Genomic DNA, 15,372 nt, shown 5'->3' on the forward strand with positions numbered 1-15,372 from the left:
TGCCCATCGGAAAGGGGCAAAAAAAAAACAAAAAAAAACGTGGCTGCCCCATCTGCATTAGATTTTCGGTGGTTAAATATATTGCGGTGTCACTTGAAAAGGATAGGCCATTGTGTGAGTGGAAGTGCTGGGATGTGGATATGGCCCGGGCATCATGGGGCAAAATGGCCTCCTGTGCCGAACCTTTCTTGCAGTCACAAGACAATAGACTGCTTATCATGCACAGCATGTCTTACCCTGATGCATCGTGATCCAGCTGAGCTGCGGTTACCACAGTGTGGTTTGTTTTGCCGTTCTGTACAGCAGAGTTTGAAGGCCAACCGTAATAGGATGTGGAAGCTATTAATAGTCACCTCCATGAAGAATCATCACGTTAATCAATTGCCATTCCCCTCCGACGTTCAAACCAAAGCACATTCCGGAGCGGAAAATTTGAAATAAAAGGGGAAAAAAAGAAGAAAAAAAAGGTTCAGATTGTGCCTGCGAATAATTGTCCGCCATGCTCTGGTTGCACCGCAAAAAAACGACCAGAAAAAAGTTTGAACAAACCGCTGTGATTATTACAGGGGAAGCAACGGTCGCCCGTTCGGGTGAAGCAAACATTGTGCGATTCATCAGCCGTGGTCATAAACGCAGGCTAAATAATGGGCTTTTCGGGAGCAAAGCGAGCCTCTGCGGGCACCAACAATTTACATAGTTTCCTGCTATTGGATTTGGCTTCCCAGCCGTAGAAATCGCATAATGCGAGTTCGATGTCCTGCTTGATCCTCAAGAAACCAGAGTGTGCGCATCTTCTCAACGCCGGCGGCCCGTAGGGGACACACACAATCAGGGAGCAGGAAATCATTGGCAAATCTTCCTCTCTCACCACACTAATCTTCTTTCTCAACCAGTTCCCATCCTTCAATCTTCCAGGTCTGCTTACCTCCCTACCACATTATCCTGAGCTTCCCTCCTATCTCATTTCATGCTACATCCAATCCATGATTTATTGTTTTCTCCAAAATGATCACTTAGATCCCAGCCCCCCTTTTCCACCACCACCATCCCACACCCAAACCTCTCCCTTCCACCCAGTGTTATTCCTCACAAGTTGTTGACGTCATTCTCTCCAGCTCTCTCCAACTGCTCGTCACTCAGCATGAGATTGCAGGGAAATGCAGGATTCTGTAAAACAGATTGCATCCTTTCAAACACCTGCACATCTGTCTGCTTCAATTAAGAGAAGCGTAAGCTCTTCCGACTACATGCAGTTTGACAAACGCAGATCTTAGACAGGATATGTGGCAATAGGTCATTCAGCAGGCAGTTCCTAGTCACACAACAGTGAAGGGTCTTACATTTGATGTCCGAGCTTGTACGTCTGCTTCTGCTTTTGCTGACCTCTTTTTGGCGTTTGAACACACATCAATCAATCTATGTGCCTCGCTCAAAAAAGTGAGGGTGTGCTGCCCACCGAGGTGTTATAGTTTGTTGATCATTTCAGTTAGGCAATGCAATTTTCCTGCTAATGGGAAGGTCACCAGTTCAAACCTTTTCAGCATTGCCAGACATCTGTCAGATTATGAAAAAAGGAAACAAACTGCTATGGCAGGCACTTTGGAACTAAGCAAGCTTCACGGCACAATGTCATCGTGTGCATTGCGTCGAAATGGAGCCATTTCGTCTCGCTACTCTCAAAAAGGTCAAACGTCAAACACTACCCCGAGCCACTTACAGCATCACAACTCAGCAAATGGAACTTTTCAGTACTTGATCCAAATACCTCCACTATTCTACGCCAAGTCTGATAATTTACATACGAAAAGTCTGCACAATAGTGAGCTTGATCACCAAGGCCTTTGAACGAAACTACTCCGTCAGTTCACTTTTACACGGGTTTCCGGAGAGCTCTTCAGGTGAGTTTGTCAAATTCACAATCTTTCGAGGATACAAAGCAAGTCATTATTGAACGGCTCAGAGTGGAAAACTACAAGTAAAATTAGCAAAAATGACTTGGGAGGGGGTGGGGGGAAATCAGATGCAGCCTCAAAATACAGACTTGGCATTTAATATGGAATTATTTTTTTTTCTTGACATGGGTTTACTTTCTTTACTCAGTATATCAATCTGGTGAGTTTCTTTTACACTTTGGTGATTTATTTGTTAAAAGAACCATGTCACTGATTGTCTGTCGCAGCAAGAAGTCAACAACAGAATTATATCACAGGTGGCATGGCAAAATGTACAAACAGGTGCATTTGATGATTGGCTTCACAGTCGGGTATACAAGGGTTGTTGCGTTCTGTATTAGTGGAAAACAACTGCTGCACCTCTCCAAATGTTATTGCCGCTTCCTCTGGAGATGGTCCGTCAACTCGACAATGCTGTTTGTCATGGAGTGGTGGCTTTACGAAATTACGGCATGAAACAGCATGCTATTGCTCGGCAGTATGGCATCACTCAAGGTCAGGTGTCAAAGATCCTGAAACGAGATGCTCAGAGGGGTGTCCCTTCTCCAATACCGAGGCCAGGACGTCCCCGCAGAACCACAAGGAGGGATGATCGCCAGCTGCACCGGTTAGTCCGCAATGGCCATACCAAGTCAGCTAATCGGCTTAGGGCTGAGTGGCAGCAACTGACAAATGTGCCTGTATCCAGAGGCTAGTCAACCAACGACTGGTTCAAGCAGGCTATCGTGCCAGGCGTCCCCTGAGAAAGCCACGCCTGACCAGACAACACCGCCAGCGCCGATTGCAGTGGGCCATAGAGCACCGTCAATGGCAGCCAGGACACTGGAATCACGTGATCTTCAGTGACGAGTCTAGATTTCTGGTCTATCGTCAAGATGGCCGCGTCCGAGTGCGCAGACAAGTGCATGAAGCCTACAACAAAGATTGTATAGTGCCAAGAGTCCAAGCTGGAGGTGGTGGGGTGACCATTTGGGCTGTTTTTCATGCAGGGGGCAAAACTGACCTGGTTGTTCTGAATGGAAACCTGAACCAGTTCAAGTACACGGCCATTCTGGAAGAAACATTGCTTCCATTTGCTCGTGCAGCCTTTCGAGGAAACGTTGTCTTCCAAGATGACAATGCACGGCCTCATCTTGCTCGCATGATCCAACACTTTCTTGCTGACCGTGGTGTAGAGCATATGGATTGGCCTGCCATGTCCCCGGATATGAATCCGATAGAGAACTTGTGGGCAGAATTAACGTGTCAAATCGACCACTTGGACCAGCAGCCGACCTCTGTGCGTGAATTGCAGCAGGCTATTGTCACTGCATGGCAAGCGATTCCTGTCCAAACCTTGGCAAATCTCGTGAACAGCATGCCTCAACGTGTACGTGCTCTCCTGAATGCTCGTCGGGGTTACACGAAGTATTGAACTGTAATTTTATTGTCCGTAATCCCAGTCGTAATTTAACTTTTGTTTTTGTTAAAAAAAAATTGGCTGATGTGCAAAATAAAGAGATACTTCTGGAAAACGTACAGAAGTTTAACACAGTACTGTCCATGAATTGAGTTCGATATCATTTTGCATCACTTTCAAGGATCAATTTATTTGTTTCGAAATGTCAAATGTGGTTTTTGTTTCTTTTAAAGGTCACATTAACAAAATCTAGAATAATTTCAACATAATTCCAATGAACTTTTGGTTCTAAGACATCTTGAAAAGTAAGTTCACCCCCACAAAAAAAATATTCCATATTAAATGCCAAGTCTGTATATTGGGTTTCAGAAAATTCAATGAATAAATTATAACACCAAAGTTAAGGCTTAATGGGTAGCTGAAATGACAGTGGGCAACAGCCTTACAGACGAGCAAGGGGTCAATGCGAAACAGGCAGACAATAAGGCACCGATTTTATCACAGGAAGCGTTTATAGTTTTGTGTTCCCGGTCTGGCATTCCTATCCGAGTACACAGCTCAAGGTGCTGGGGATCCCAAGTTGAACTCACAAATGCCGCATCAACGTGTCCATTGTCTACTAATTTCAAAGCAAGTCAGATAAAAGTGCAGCAACGTCTACAATTATCCATGTCCTAAACGTGATTGATGTACAAACTCCTGCCCAGCAAGGGGCAATAAATTTGCAAAAATGGTTTGTGAGAAACAAAAAAAGACAAGGAGTTTTGCACCTGCTGTGCACTCAAGTTGTCAGCGAATTGTAAAAATGAACACGAACACATGGAAGGAGGTTATGCCGAAACATTTACTTCCCTAATGAGGGTGAGGATCTTCATAAGGGGGATGCACTTTTACCAATGTGAATCGATCGAATCTAGCTCTTGAAAGTAAATTTAAGAAGTGGTGAATTCACCAAAAATGGTGAATCTGAGACATGGCAGCAAGGTTGAAGAAGAATAAAATTGGACGATAATTGTGTCATGAGAACATGACTTGCCTTGCAGTGAAAGTCCATCTTGAACACGAGCAGACGCAAGTAAGTGCTGACCATCTTGCCGTATCCTTCATTGAGATGACCCTGCATTGGAGGAGAGGAAACAAGCAATCCATGAGGTTTGCATCAGATGATGGTTAAGGAACACACACACACACACACACACACACACACACACACACACACACACACACACACACACACACACACACACACAGCATTCAAATGGAATTTGGCCGAGATAAGTGTGTCAAGTGCACATTCGTACAAGGTAGACCAACAAAAACAGACAAGAGGAAAATCGACAAATCGACCAAGATACGGGAGCTAGACAACGAAGCATCATACAAATACCTTGGAGAAGAAGAGGGCCACCAAATATGTCAGAAACAAATGCGCAAAACAATTACCAAAGAATACAGGCAAAGAACGAGGCTGATCCAGAAAACATACCTGTCTACAAGGAACAAAATCAAAGCCATAAACCAACTAGCAATACCAGTATTCTAGTACAGTTGCAGAATAATAAACTGGCCACAATCAGATATCAATAAACTGGATTTAAAAACAATGAAACTCCTCACCAACCACAAAATGTTTTTCAAAAATCAATGCATCCCAAGAACACACCTACCGAGACGAGGAGGTAGCCACCTGATGGAGCTCAACCAAGTGCACAGTGACAACTGTAGGATTGGCCGAATACATTTAAAGCTCAACAGACTACAGAATCCAATTTGTATGCAAACACAAACACAGCAAGCCAGAGAAGGTATCCCTAAACCACCAAGCAAAATTTTTTCCAAAGACAGGTGTGAATAGAAGATGTCACGCAAGAAACCGAAACAGCAAAGAATACAGCCCCAACGATCGCAAAAAGACAAAATAAAAACAAAACAAATTACATAAACAAGAAAAAGAGCAATCACAGATTGAAAACACTCGCCAGGATGTATTTTCAGTGGTTTTTAAGGCTTTTGTGTTAAAACAAATATGGCGGCCAAACCACGTGACCAATGACGTCAATTTTTTTTTCTCCACCAATTTATGCCTACATGACGCTCAAGAAATTTCATCTTGATCAGATGAAGTTTTGTACTTGTCGAATTATGACGTCATAATGGAGGCACCTATGACATCAGCATTAACATATTTTATTCCCCATGGAGAGTTCTTTACAATGAGCAATGTCTCAATTTTTTCTATGCAGCGCTTTCGGAGATATCGAGGTGCAGAATCTTTCGGATTTTCCAAGATGGCGGCCGAACCACGTGACCTATGACGTCATAATTATCATTATAACATTCTTCAGGTGGAGTTGCACCTATGGTGAAAATTTCCTGTCGATCAGACCTACGGTTGCAGAGAAAGTCATATTTATTCTGTGCGGACAAACAGACAAACAGACAAACAAACAAACAAAGACAAACGGACAAACGGACTCAAATGCAATACCCTCTCCTCAGGCGAGGGTAACAAACTTGGAGCGCGACAAAAGATCAAGGAGGTATTAAAAAAAAAAGAGTTGGACAGATTGGGCATAGACAAAGAAGAAGAGGTCAGCTCCACAGGTATGGAGAACAAATCATAAATCCCCAAGACCAGGGACGCCACATGAATAGCTTTAATAAAATGGCAGGACCGAGTCAATCAGTTCAGTGTAGTCAATATCAGTGATGTTAAACCAACTCTGAACATTCAGCACTTGTGAAGCATTTATTCCATTTCTCTTGCTGAGCTTGGATAGAAGTGCAGCAGACCAGCTTAATAGTTACACAGCTTGTTGGAATCAGTCCCTTCCTTCAATGCTGCATGTCTCATATGCACAGCCATACCTTCTTCCCACAAAATCTCCATTTTTAACAGGATCTAAGGCTCGCAGTGGAGCGAGAACATCCTTGCAAGTCTCGGCGTGCTCTTGTTGTACCTCCTTGGCTTCGCTTACCACCAAAGTTATTTCCCGCTCTCACTGCCCACCTAGTATCCCAGTGTGCCTCAGCAAACTTTATATATTATCTGTTTCATGCTCTGAGGAGAGCCACTTAAAGTACAAGCTCTTCTTTTCCTGAAAAAGGGGTTTCAAGGTGGCTGCCTGAACCAGTAAGGCTGCCTTCTTTCCTCATAACCTAAGCTGTCCTCTGCGGCTTCCGTCAACACGGATCTCATAGAAGTCCACTTCTCCTTTGTAGTGCAAGTGTTCGATGATGGCCAATGTTCTGTCAACCTGAGACATTGTTGCTCCTGAAATCTCTTCCTTAGGGTGTTCACAGTGATTCCATCATGGCTAAAACAGCTTCTTCACAGCGTATCTTCCTCACATTCGCAGACAGCTTGGGTGTAGCTTCCATCCCTTTGTTAGTCATACTTCAATATGCAGCGGTTGTTGATCAGTATGACATTCCACACCTCTCATCAGGGACGCATCCAGACACAACCTCATATCTTTCTGTCACATCATCGCAAAGTCTACGTCGTGCCATACTTTAGAACTCGGATGCTGCCGGAGTTGCTTCTTGATGTTCCTTTCACAAACCAGGTGTTGCAAATTGCTACCACATTTTGGAAAAGGAATTCCAGAAGCTCTTTGTTGGCTTCACCAACATGTGGGGACCAGGCACACCGGCTTCGTCCACACACGAGCATTGTAACCTCCTTGGCTCATTTTCTGAATCACAACTGAAGTGTAATTGTTTAAGCGCCGACAGCATAATTACAAAGAAATTTCCCTTTTGTTAAAGGCTCAAAGAGAACATACTCGAGTGAAATATAAACTAAGTTTTGAAGCAGGTCCTCAAGGTTATTGCACCACAATTATGTACAAATTAAAATTCAGGCTGACAGCACAACTCAACTCTTTCGAACCTCACTTCTCCCGTATGTGGAACTATTTTCCTAATGCTGTTCAAATCACACTCTTCCCTCTCGGCTCGAGGGATTCAAGCAGGTGGTACACCACTATCTCATGTTGTCCGCCCCACTACCCGCAATCTTTTCTACACACATTAACCCTACTTAATTCAACCCTCTTACTTGCAGGTTAATGAGTTTCCTCCCTTCCTCTGTTTCTCCTCTTCCTGTTCCTCTTCATTCATTCTTGTTGATATACATGGTCTCGGCTCATGGAAAAGCTAGGACACAGGACAGATCAGCACAAAATAAAAAAGGAACGGTAAAGGAAAGGGGAAACGCCGACAGCAGGGCGGCAGGAGAAAGTCGACGGAGACGGACAAACAAGGGATGCAGGTAACGATGAGGGGTAGCGAAAAACTCAATGGGGTGAACAAGGTGGACACAAACACAAATGTTTGGGAGAGGTAGGGGTGGTTTAACGGGAGTATATAATATCATGGTTTTGGATGGAGGATGACTTGAGATGGTGGTGAACAACTGTCTTGAAGACCTGAAGACCTGAAGACCTGGAGAAAAGAATGATATGGAAGAGAGTATGGAAGGTGGTTCCACAGGTGGGGATAAAGAGGAATAAATGAGTGTAAGTGAGCAGTGGTTCTGGATTTAAGCAGTTTCACGAGGAGGGGCTTTCTGGTGGACCACATGCGCCCTGCAGATACGTGGGGAGGACAGAGCGTGGAGAGGGCAGAGGGTGTAAGACCAGAAATGAGGGGAAAGAAGACAGAGAGACCACCAACCTGTCGGCAATGGTGAAATGATCGGCCCATAGATTCAGCTTCATCGCGGGAGATTTCAACAATTTAAAGGCCTTGATTTTCACGGTGTCAACTTAAGCAAGGTGAAAGGCAGGGGCGCCAACCCAGAGGGGAGAGCAGTACTCCATCAAGCTGGGGATGAAAGCCTTGCAGATGGATAGGAGCTCAGGTGTGCCAAGGAAGGCCTTTGCATGACGGAGGATGCCCAGTTGGCGTCTAGCGTTGGAGGCCGACTTTGATATGTGATTTGCCAAGAGAGATCATGGCTGAGAGTGAGTCCCATGACTTTGAGTGACTGAACCTCTTCGACTGAACCTCTGTTGCTGATTGTGTCCACCTGTTGCATCCACTGCACAACTGTCAGTTTGTTGCCATTTTACCCTCTGTCACCTCGCTCGACCATGAACCTAAATATTGTAGCGAAAAATGTAAAATGAAATATATTACCACTTTTGTTATGCATAAATGTGTTGCAAGCTCAGCATATTTACATCTCAACAAAAGATAAGTCAATATTCAGCTGAAGATTTAGGTGGTGAACCTAAATCCAATGGGGGGGACAACATTTGTATACAACATGTACACAACATTCCGACTCTAATTGTGTGTCCAAGCTACTTCATGCTAATTGAAGGAGCTGTTTTGCACCTGTTTTGCATGTGGAAGTGACATTGGCTGTTTTCCAAGCAAACAGGAGGCAACCAAAGATGAAGTACATGCTGAAAAAGCCAACAGAAGTGTGAGCAGCAGAACAAGGACTGCAGAACACGGGCAATGGGGCGACCTGCAACAATCATCAAGGTTAAGAGTTCAGACAAGACTGAATATTGTCTAACTCCTCAGATGAAAACCTCCGTGTCCAGAAGGCAGTAATAATGAAAGTCGATTGAAGAAATGAACAGGATTATGAATAATTATCTTCTGGTGAACCGTACCAGTGCTCTGCCATCTGAGCTATCTGGGTGACCCTGACTGACCCTGTTGGCACTACCTGCCAACCATAGGAGCACCAACGGCCTGCACACGAGAGGGCCTTCCTCCAATGGGGGGAAAAATCCATGTCCGCTATTACAAACACCACTGGGGGCGTGGAAAAACAATTAAATAAATGAGCAGGATCATAACTAATTCGTTGACATATCCGGGTCACCCAGATAGCTCAGATGGCAGAGCACTGGTACGGTTCACCAGAGGACCTGGCTTCGATTCCCCGTCTGGGCGTGTAATTTTCCCACATGTATCAATTAATAATGAAGGTGATAAAAGGTGGATGGGGGGAGTATTTGAGGAGAAAACAAGAGTTCAAATATGACCAAACTACTTTTCCAAGCTGGCCTCCAAAGGCAGTCGCCGTCTGAACATCCTCCATCGTGCAAAGTCCTTTCTGGGCACTTCTGAGCTACTCACCACATACAAGGCTTTCATCCGCAGCTCAATGGAATACTGTTCTCCCCTCTGGGCCGGTGCTCCTGCCTCACACCTAGCTCGTCTTCACGCTGTAGAAACCAAAGCTTTCAGAATCATTGGAATCTCCCATGATAAAGCTGATTCTCAGGGTCTTTCACTCTCTCACCGGAGGCATGTTGGTGGTCTTTCTGTCTTCTGCCAATTCCTCTCTGGCCTAGCTTCCCCTACTATGTCCCCCAGATTTATTTCCTGCAGAACGCACAAGATCTGCCAGCAACCCTCTTCTGTTGAAACGCCAAAATCAAGACTCTCTATTCACCTTCACTCTTTCATTCTTCTTTTCTCCCGCATCTGGAACAAACTCCCTCACTCTCTTCAATCCCCCTCCTCCCTCCAGGTCTTTAAAACAGCTGTTCACCACCATCTCTGATCTTCCCCCATCCAAAACCTTGATATTTTCTACCCCCCTTAAAACACCCCAAATCTACCTCTTTCAATCTCCAACTTCTTTCCTGAAATTCCTGGTTGTGGCAATTTGTTTTATACCGTGTACCCCTTCCCTCCCTCCTCCCTCCGGCTCCGGCTCTGTCTCTCTCTCTCTGTGTCTCTCTCTCTCTCTGTGTCTCTCTCTCTCTCTGTGTCTCTCTCTCTCTCTCTCTCTGTGTGTCTCTCTCTCTCTCTCTCTCTCTGTGTGTCTCTCTCTCTCTCTCTCTCTCTGTGTGTGTCTCTCTCTCTCTCTCTCTGTGTGTCTCTCTCTCTCTCTGTGTGTCTCTCTCTCTCTCTCTCTCTCTCTCTCTGGCTCTGTGTCTCTCTCTCTCTGTGTCTCTCTCTCTCTCTGTGTCTCTCTCTCTCTGTGTCTCTCTCTCTCTCTGTGTCTCTCTCTCTCTCTGTGTCTCTCTCTCTCTCTGTGTCTCTCTCTCTCTCTGTGTCTCTCTCTCTCTCTGTGTCTCTCTCTCTCTCTGTGTCTCTCTCTCTCTCTCTCTGTGTGTCTCTCTCTGTGTGTGTCTCTCTCTCTCTCTCTCTCTCTCTCTCTCTCTCGCGCCCCCTGCTGGCCTTTCGTGTGTTGGGCGTGGCAAGATGGCGTGCACTGGTGTTCGTGTGCTGTAGCTCCGTGCTTGTGTTGTGTTGTCCCCCCCCCCCGCCCCCATTCCTTCCTTTCCCATCGCGCCTTTGTCGTGTCCCTCTTTACCACCTGTGCCCCTTTCCCTCCCTTGAGACAGAGAGAGTGAGAGAAGAGCCCAAAGGTGAGAGCAGACCCGTTCGGTTCAGTTTACCTGCTCCGTCGGTGCTGTTTACCTTACTCGCGTCGTGTGAACTTTATTATTCATTATTTCATTTCGACTTTATTTATTTTGTGTCCTTTCCGCCTGGTCAAGGTGGAAAGGTGAGACATCGCCGTTATGGCGAGTGTTCGTGCACGGCAGGAAGGGTTTGAAACCCTAACAAGGAAGCATGCTTTCGTGTGTGTCCCTCCCGAAGGTGTTCCTACCGAGGACATTATCCTAGCTGTAGGGAATGTTATCGGCGATGAAAATGTCCGCGCCGCGTCGCGGATGAACCAAAAGTTTGTTGTTTTCGTGTCGGACGAGAAGTTCGTGCATGATGTTGTTAGTACCGGTCTGTCATTGAAAGGTGGGCAGTTCGTCATGGTTTCCCCGATGGACACACCGGCGATTAAAGTTATTATTTCAAATGTCGCTCCGTTTATCACAGATGATAAATTAATGGCTGTTCTGACCCGGTATGGAACTGTTGTTTCCCGAATCTCGATGATTCCCCTGGGATGTCGGGATGAACGAATGAAACATGTTATGAGTTTCCGGAGACAAGTATTCATGGTGCTTCCTGATCGCGGCGACGATACAGGACTAAACATCTCGTTTAAAATTTCGGTAAATGATCGTCAATATCAAATGTACGCTTCGTCAGGCACCTTAACGTGCTTCCTTTGTGGAGCCTTCGGACACGTTAAAAGGTTTTGTCCCAAAGCATCTTGTACGAAGTGCGGCAAATTGGGACACACCAATGTGGGCTGTAAAAAAGAAAACGCCCCGACCGTGCTTCCTCATGCCTCGACCGTGCTTCCTCACGCCTCGACCGTGCTTCCTCACGCCTCGACCGTGCTTCCCCACGCCTCGACCGTGCTTCCTCACGCCTCGACCGTGCTCCCCGACGCTCAAACCATGCTCCCCGACGCTCAAACCGTGCTTCCTGGCGCTCAAACCGTGCTACCTGAAGCCCCGACCGTGCTTCCCGACGCCCCGACTGTGCTTCCTGATGTCCCAACTGTGCTTCCCGAGGTCCCGACTACGCTTCCCGAAGCCCCAACCGTGCTACCTGAAGCCCCAACCGTGCTACCCGAAGCCCCAACCGTGCTTCCCGAAGCCCCGACTGTGCTTCCCGACGCCACGACTGTGCTTCCCGACGCCCCGACCGTGCCTCCCGACGCCCCGGTGCTACCCAAACCCAGTGAGATGGCACTTGGTGATGCTAGTACTGCTGACGAACCCATGAATGAAGAACTTGTCATACTGACCAAAAAACGGAAAGCACCACTAACAAATAGCCCCGATGGTGCGATAAAGAAGGCTGTCTTGGGCAGAGACACTGTCTCTGCAAAAGAGGGCAAAACGTTTACAGCAAACGAAAATATCGAACGCCAAAGTGGTAAAGAAGATGTTACTGATTTCCCAAGCTCTGAGAATAAAGCCGACATTGATCCGAACAATGCGGCCATTTTTGAGCCTGAACGCGAAGCCCCACCGGTCCCCCCTCCAGTAGCTGAGCGGACTGGTGACCAAACAAATTGCTCTGTCTCACAAACAGAAATCGTAACCCCGGCTACGCAGAGATCTGCAGCCATTTGCCAAAGCACACATAAAGAAAGTAAGCACCAGTCTGCTCGTGAGTGTGTACCAGAGTACCCAACGAAATCTCAGGAGATGCCTCCAGAGGAGCTCGTGAGAGCTGCAAGTAAGGCCCAAGATCCAGGTGGGACATTATCAGACCTGTCAGAGTCTGAGGACGAGGTGGAAGTGACTGAGCTGTCACAGTCATCAGCATCTCAGTCACAGATACCCCCCCAACACATCGTGTCGTTTCTAGCCGAAACGTACAGACAGCGTAACATAGTCATTAAAGACCATTTTGACGATTTGGCTGCATTCATCCACACTGCAAAATCCATAATTAAAACGCCTGAACAATTTGACCTGAATAAGTCACAATACCACAGGTTAAGAAAATTCATCACACGTGCAGGTGTAGAGTGTTCCCAGCCACAGGCTGATTTCATCAATACAGGATGAAAACTATAAAACTCGCAACCTTAAATATTAACGGTGGTGGTGCTAGACACCTCCGCCAGGTCCAAGTAAAAAAACATATTTCAACGGAAAAAGGTGGATGTGATCTTACTTCAAGAAACTCACATCACACCAAATGTGGAACATAACTGGCATCAACTTTTTAAGAGCCAATGCTATTTCAGCAATTTATCAGCTTCATCTGCTGGAATCGGCTTCTTGCTGAAGCCAGGCCTCGTGTGTGAGTCATGCCATTTTCAGGAGGTAATAAATGGTCGGCTTAGCTCTCTCAAACTAGTAAGCCATAACTTCCATTACACTATTTTTAATGTGTATGCGCCAAGTGATAGCGTAGAGCGTAAGTCCTTCTTCACCGCAATGATAAATCACTTAAGATCAGTTGATTTTGATCATTGTGTGTGTGTCGGAGGTGATTTCAATTGCACCTTCGACCCATCGGTTGACAGAAATTCTGCCGAACCCCATCCTGAGTCCCATGTACACTTATCCAATTTTTTTAGCACAATGGGCCTCGTTGATGTTTGGCGGTTGCACCACCCAAGCACATCCCAGTACACCTGGTGTCGATGCGCCAACAGTCGAGTATCCTTGGCAAGGCTTGACAGATGGTACATCAACGTACCCTTTAAAAATACTGCGGTTTCTTCAAATATTTTTCCTTCCGTGTTTTCAGACCATCATATGGTAACCCTAGACCTTTCCTTTCCTCAACCCGCAAGTAGGAGCGCTTATTGGAAGTTTAATGTTAGACTTCTAGAAGATGGTATGTTTAAGGAAGCCTTTCGTGTTTTCTGGGCAAGTCTAGTAGCAAAGAAATCTTCCTTTTCTTCATCCAGCATATGGTGGGATAACATGAAATCTCAAATTCGGGTTTTTTGTCAATGTTTCCAATCACACAGCACAAACGACAAGCACATTACAATGGCCCGGTTGGAATTGGATATTCTACATTTGGAGAATAAATTGGCTCATGAAAACAATGACGCCAATTACCGGTTATTGCTTGTAAAGAAAGCTCTTTTAAGGGAGTTAGTTCAAGAGAAAGCAGCCGGAACATTAATTAGACTTAGAATACAGAATGTAAAGTTATCAGACACCCCAAACAAGTCTTTCTTTCATTTAGAATCCTTAAGCAAGCCATCACGGCTAATCTCTTCTGTTTTGGACTCAAGAGGCAACGTTGTTGTCAACGAGGATGATGTTAGAATAAACATTATTGAATTCTTTACAAAACTTTTTGAGGAGCAGACTGTTTGTAATGATACAATGATGGATTTAACCTCTCACCTCCCCTCCCTAACTGAGGCTCAACGGTTGGAGCTTGACCTACCAATCACCCTCCTTGAGCTAACCTGTGCTCTTGCTGCCATGGATTCAGGGAAAGCTCCGGGTATTGACGGTCTACCTCCCGAATTCTTTCTGACATTTTGGGACCTTTTAGGCCCTGAGTTGCTGAATGTTCTGGACACTTCTATACAGACTGGTATAATGCCGCTGAGTCTAAGAAGAGCCGTAGTGTGCTTGCTCCCGAAAACTGAAGATCCCCGACTTTTGGTGAACTGGCGACCGATCTCCCTGCTGTGCACGGACTACAAGCTTTTTTCAAAAGTACTAGCTAATCGACTAAAAAAGGTTATTGGTGATCTAGTACTGCCAGAACAGAGTTACTGTGTTCCTGGAAGGTCCATCCATGATAATATTTCTTTAATCAGAGATCTCATTGATGGTAACCGTGTTAAAGAAGACTTTGGAATGATGTCGCTTGATCTTGAAAAGGCATTTGACAGTATCGACCATAAGTTTATGCATCATGTGTTACAGGCATGCGGCCTCGGAGCAAACTTTCGTTCCTACATTTCCTTGCTATACACGGATGTATTTAGTTTAATTAAGATTAATAATGTGCTGGCTCCCCCCATCAAGGTTCGGAGAGGGGTCCGGCAAGGGTGCCCAGTCTCTGGTTTATTGTTTGCTCTTTCTTTAGAGCCTCTTCTCAATCTACTGAGAAAGAAGATTTCTGGAATAGCACTCACTCCCATGAGTGCACCGCTAACCCTATGTGCTTATGCGGATGACGTCTGCATCTTTGTAAAAGATAAGGATGATATTGATATCGTTGTTGAGTGCCTGTCAAAGTTTCACGCTGCCTCCTCTTTAAAAATCAATTGGAACAAGAGCAAGACGTTATGGATACCCTCCCTTTATCGCAACCTTCTTCAGCCTGTACCACAGCCGCCCCCATCCCTCCCCGCAGGGTTGCTGTGGGGAAGTGAGGGAATTAAGTACTTGGGCATATTCCTTGGTTCCCCACAGTATGCTCAAAGAAATTGGGACGGGGTAATTGAGCAAGTGGGAGAAAGATTGAACCGATGGAAAAGGGTTTTACCTCACTTGTCCTTCAAGGGCCGTGTGCTAGTGATCAACAACTTAGTTGCCACAATGTTGTGGCATAGGTTCATCTGCCTGCAACCGCCGGAGGCCCTACTCAAAGCACTCCAGAGCAAACTGGTGGACTTCTTCTGGGGAGGCTACCACTGGCTACGACCCGATGTGATATGTCGCCCCTCGGCTGAGGGTGGCCACAACCTCG

The 15,372-nt window shown here is 45.8% G+C and overlaps 1 protein-coding gene across 4 annotated transcripts in view; it reads right to left on the minus strand.

The window, feature by feature from the left end:
* The window catches only part of LOC137439215 (huntingtin-interacting protein 1), a 425,088-nt gene that overhangs the window by 287,343 nt on the left and 122,373 nt on the right, over positions 1-15,372 (minus strand). For all 4 annotated transcript variants that reach the window (XM_078768130.1, XM_078768129.1, XM_078768132.1 and 1 more), the window contains exons 5-6: positions 4,388-4,468; positions 1,091-1,167 (exon numbers count right to left, since the gene is read on the minus strand). In XM_078768130.1, the coding sequence (XP_078624256.1) occupies positions 1,091-1,167; positions 4,388-4,468 (158 nt within the window). The remainder of the gene's footprint in view (positions 1-1,090; positions 1,168-4,387; positions 4,469-15,372) is intronic.

This window comes from Myxine glutinosa, chromosome 14 (assembly GCF_964187855.1).
Source record: "Myxine glutinosa chromosome 14, kmMyxGlut1.1, whole genome shotgun sequence".
In the NCBI taxonomy this organism is placed as follows: domain Eukaryota; kingdom Metazoa; phylum Chordata; class Myxini; order Myxiniformes; family Myxinidae; genus Myxine; species Myxine glutinosa.